The sequence below is a fragment of the Pollicipes pollicipes genome, unplaced genomic scaffold, assembly GCF_011947565.3.
Source record: "Pollicipes pollicipes isolate AB1234 unplaced genomic scaffold, Ppol_2.1 Scaffold_3087;HRSCAF=3621_pilon_pilon_pilon, whole genome shotgun sequence".
NCBI lineage: Eukaryota > Metazoa > Arthropoda > Thecostraca > Pollicipedomorpha > Pollicipedidae > Pollicipes > Pollicipes pollicipes.
In genome coordinates, this window is record NW_023596225.1 from 9,868,579 (window position 1) to 9,872,836 (window position 4,258).

The window sequence follows — 4,258 nt, forward strand, 5'->3', positions numbered from 1 at the left end:
AAAGCCGGACTGTGTTCTGTAGCCCGGCGCGAAACAAGCGCAAATGCAAGCACAACACACTGTGGGGAAATATCACATGTAATGGTCGGTCCGCCTCCCCTCCCTCCTGCTGTGCGTCGGTGGGTGTTCGCCTCGTCTTTTCACCTCGGTGCGTCCCGCTCGGAGGTGCAGTGAGCCGACGGAATCCACCGTTATCGTCATACCCGGAGACGCGCGGCTGAGATGCCCCTCCGACAGCACCCGCTGACTGGCAAGCGTCAGCCGCGTCATGCAGACGGGCGCGAGGTCCAGACGGCGGGAGAGTTTCAGCTCCGACGGTGGAGGAGCTCAGAGAGGTCCAGCCGGCGGAGAGCCCAGCGTCCAGCGGCTGAGAGCTCCAGCTACCAGACGGTGGAGAGCTCAGAGAGTCCAGCGGCGGCGGAAGGAGCCCAGCGTCCAGCGGCGGAGAGCCTCAGAGAGTCCCAGCGGCTGAGAGCTCAGCATCCAGACGGCGGAGAGCTCAGAGGAGTCCAGCGGCGGAGAGCTCAGAGAGTCCAGCGGCGGAGGGGGGGAGAGCTCAGCGGTCAGCTGGCGGAGAGCTCAGCAGCCAGCGGTTGAAGAACCTGGGTGGGGCCGGTGGTTGCCGCGGCGCGGACCTGCTGAGCTGTGCGCCGGCCGGCCTGCGGGCGGCATCACCGTGGCGCGCCGTGGGTCCGGACGCAGTGACTGGTGGACCGTGGGATGGCGCAGGTGGCCGGCGGCCGCCTGCGCGTCCTCTTCCGCTTCAGGAGTCGTCCGGGCGGGCTCGGGGCTCTTCCTGAAGCGCTCAGCTCGGGGCCCAGCGCTTCTCAAGTCCTCAGCCCGAGGGGTCCGGCGATGCTGGAGCCCTGGCCGCAGAACCCTGGCAATCCCTGGAGTCCTCAGCTCTGGAACTTCCGCGATCACAGAATCGCCAGCTCGAGGCCTCTGGCGACTCTGGAGTCCTGGTCTCGAGGACTCTGTTCTGACTAGTGGGAAGGGGAGGCCAGACCAGGCAGCAGTAGCCTATATTGAACTCCGCGGCTGCACCTGAAACAAAGGGCGCACCGTTTGAATATACCAGCCGTTTGCATGCTGGGAACATTGCCGATGGGTTTAATCAGCGAAAGATATATCTGCTTGTGAAGATCCGCGTTCCAAGCCAGACCCCAATCAGAGGGAGAGCACTGCCCAAATCCCTCACCTTAATCCCTCGCGCTCGTTTAACGCGGACCAGCTCCCCTTCAAAAGCTGCGTGTGAAATCTGTTCGTCTCTTTATAGGATATGTTTATTCATGCTATTAGCCAGAGGGACAAAGGATCCATTTGGAGATTGCAGCGGATCTAAACGCGGGAGGGCACATGAAAAGGGAAATTACGGCGGAATATTAGACGACGACATATGCGTTGACCATGAGGAGATCACATTGCCGCGTGTGACTGTCCCCGTGGCAGCGGTCTGGGCGCCGGGCAAGGGTCATTGTTTTGCTGACCCCAACACTTCATGGCAAAACTAGTAGACCGCATTACCTTTCTAACTTGTACTATAGTATTGCTGATGCTCTGATGCATTTTCATGCGATCAGTGCAAAAGCGCGCATCATTCACGTTTATGTGAAGTTTGGCCATTATCTCGCAGCTGCTAATGATCCATTGTTAACAAGGGCGGAGACGGGGATGCTTGCCTCGTTAGCCGTTACACTTATTGGCATGTTTGTGCCGGTGCTATTTCTATTAACGAAATTGCCATCACGGAAGCTAATGATAAACATTGTGGCATGCATGTCGCGACGCGTCCTTTTGAACAATTTTTCACAAAAGATGATGACTGCCGCGCGCCAGTCATCCCAGTTTAGTGACTTATTCCATTGACAAAACCCAGTGTTCATGCAAAGAGACAGGAAGTGACGTCGCAGAACGGGCCATCAAGGCACGGCAAACAGCGCTCCCGTGCCGCTACCAGCTGCTCTCTCGCTCTTTCACACTCGGCATTCAACCCTACGGTTTGCTCTTCGCCGCCACATGATCTTCCGGTACGCTTTCTAATGTCATGTGACTTCACGGGCCACCCCCTGCAACCCCGCGACCTAACTGTGTGTCCTCCGCTGTCCACGCGACCTGACAGCGAACCGCCTCCCGCCGTGTGACCTCGCCCCTCCGGCGCCCTCCCTCGCAGGTCACAGCGGCCCCGCCCGGCCCGCGGAGGCCGCCCCACCCCCGGCCGGCGGCGGGCCGTCAGTGGCTGGGCGGTAACGCGCCGCGACGGCCGGGCACCGCTCAGGCCGACCAATTTGGCCGCGCGACAGACGGCACCCGCGGGGACAGCCGGGCAGCGGCCGCCGGGGAGAGGGGGGGGGGGGGGGCCACCGCGGGCCGGCAGCACGGTGGCAGATGGGACACCGGGAGCGGTATGCGCGGCGGTAATCATATCAGGGCGGCGGCGGCATCTGTCCGGCTGGGAGAGGCGACAGGTGGGCCGCCGAGGGGCTCTCGCACACAAGCCCCGCGCGCGCCGCCCGCAGATGGCCGTCGCTGGCCTCACGTGGGACCCGCGGCCAGCTGCGCGGCCCGGCGCGGTCCGGCGCGGGTTCGACCCGGGTCCGGCGAGATCTGGCCCGGGTCCGGCCCTGGTCCGGCGCGGGTCCGGCGCGGGTCCGGCCCTGGTCCGGCGCGGGTCCGGCGCGGGTCCGGCGCGGGTCCGGCCCTGGTCCGGCGCGGGTCCGGCCCGGGTCCGGTCGGCGCTGGGCACGACGACGGCCGCATAGCATGGGGCACAGGGAGCTGCTGGCCACCCACGCTGCAGACGTGGGCCGCTGGCGCAGGGACAGGGCCGGGCTCAGAGGTTCGTGGCGCGCTTGCGCTTTGTACGTTTTCGCTCTACTCACGCTGGGGTCCGATGCCATATTAGCAAGCTTCGAAAGTGAGTCGCTCCGCGCGGGCACGGCTATAGCGCGGCTGCCGCGCCCACGTGCCTGACACGTGACACGGTCCGGCGCCACCGCTGGCTGGCGTTGCGGTCAGCGCCGACAGATGGTGATGAGGCCCGGCTCACAAAGGTCACACCAGGGCCGGTAAGAGAAGCTGGCCCTGGCACATTTGTCCCGACAGACACCGATGTCATCGACTGTACTCTCTCGCTGGCCGAGGCGCGGTTCATGAACAAGGCGGGAGGAGGAGGATAGGCGCACAGCAGTGGTGTGGGGAACCATACTTAAGTATTCCACCCCCCACCCCCAAAGCCGGCATTCGCACCCATTGAAAGTGATCTCGACACACGTGCCAGGGCCAAATTAAACCATAACGGGAGAATGGGGCGGTAGACTTTATTTGAGCGTGATTATGCTCTAGTTGCTGCTATTAGGAGAGTTCATTGTCCATGATGGTGATGAGAACTCGTCGGTGGTTAGGAAGATTTTATCGCGAAGACGTGGACGGTATATAGGCGGACGATACCAGAAGTCAGCATTCGCTCTGCCTGTTGCCTCGCGAAGCCATCGACACGCTAGTCAAAAAGGCCACGCTCCGAGCAATCCTGAATCTGCCCACACAGTAATGGAGATGGAGAGGTGAAGTATCGGTGGAGCTCGCAGTCTCAGGCCTCTCTCCACACCGTCCTTACCCCGCCTGTAACCGCCGATACCCGGGCGGTACCCCGTCGGTACCGCGGCGCCCCAGCGTACCTGTTTGAGAGGCTCGGAGACGGGGCCGGGCGCCTGGTTGCGCGACATCTCCTGCAGGGGCTGGCGCCGCTTGGCAGGCCGCGGCGCTTCCTGCCGCCGCTCCAGCTGCTCCTCCAGCTGGCTGATGTAGTCGATCACGTGCTGGATCACCTCCAGCTGGCTGACGGGCCTGTCGAGCGGTACCAGCGGCACCAGCTGCCGCAGCTGCTCCAGATACGAGGCCACGCGGCGCCGCTGCCGGCCGGCCGGTGCCACCTCCGCGCTCGCTCGGCTCGACTTCATGGCTGGACAGCGGACCGACACCTCCCGCTCCGCTGCTCGCAGGATCGCGACTGACGTCAGGCCGGCGCCGGCGGACGGCGCAGCTGCGCGGCGCCAGGCTCCGCCCTCCGGTCAGAGCGGCGACGCTGATTGGCCGAAGCCGCCGCCGCTGCCGGACCTCCAAGCAAAATGACCGAAGCGTGTCAACTGGAAACGCGTCCCCGTTCAACAGCCGCCACTCCACGTCCGCACGTATAAAGCACACGGCCAATTATGGCTGTCTGGTGTGTTAGCAAACGTCGCTGAAGCTACAAAGGCGT

The 4,258-nt window shown here is 63.5% G+C and overlaps 1 protein-coding gene across 1 annotated transcript; it reads right to left on the reverse strand.

Moving 5' to 3' along the window:
• Positions 1-760: 760 nt before the first annotated feature.
• Positions 761-3,988, reverse strand: LOC119090577 (DNA-binding protein inhibitor ID-1-like). Its single transcript, XM_037213406.1, has 2 exons — positions 3,678-3,988; positions 761-1,047 (listed from the first exon to the last, which is right to left on the reverse strand). Exons 1-2 carry the CDS (start codon positions 3,957-3,959, stop codon positions 1,024-1,026), a joined length of 306 nt encoding a protein of 101 aa, XP_037069301.1. The 5' UTR covers positions 3,960-3,988; the 3' UTR covers positions 761-1,023.
• Between the last annotated feature and the right edge of the window lie 270 nt (positions 3,989-4,258).

Bases quoted from the DNA above. Each gene is read 5' to 3' on its own strand.
- LOC119090577 (XM_037213406.1), bottom strand. From the start codon at position 3,959: ATGAAGTCGAGCCGAGCGAGCGCGGAGGTGGCACCGGCCGGCCGGCAG. The intron at 1,048-3,677 runs GTACGCTGGGGC...CCTTTGTTTCAG, and splicing joins TCTCCGAGCCTCTCAAACAG to GTGCAGCCGCGGAGTTCAAT.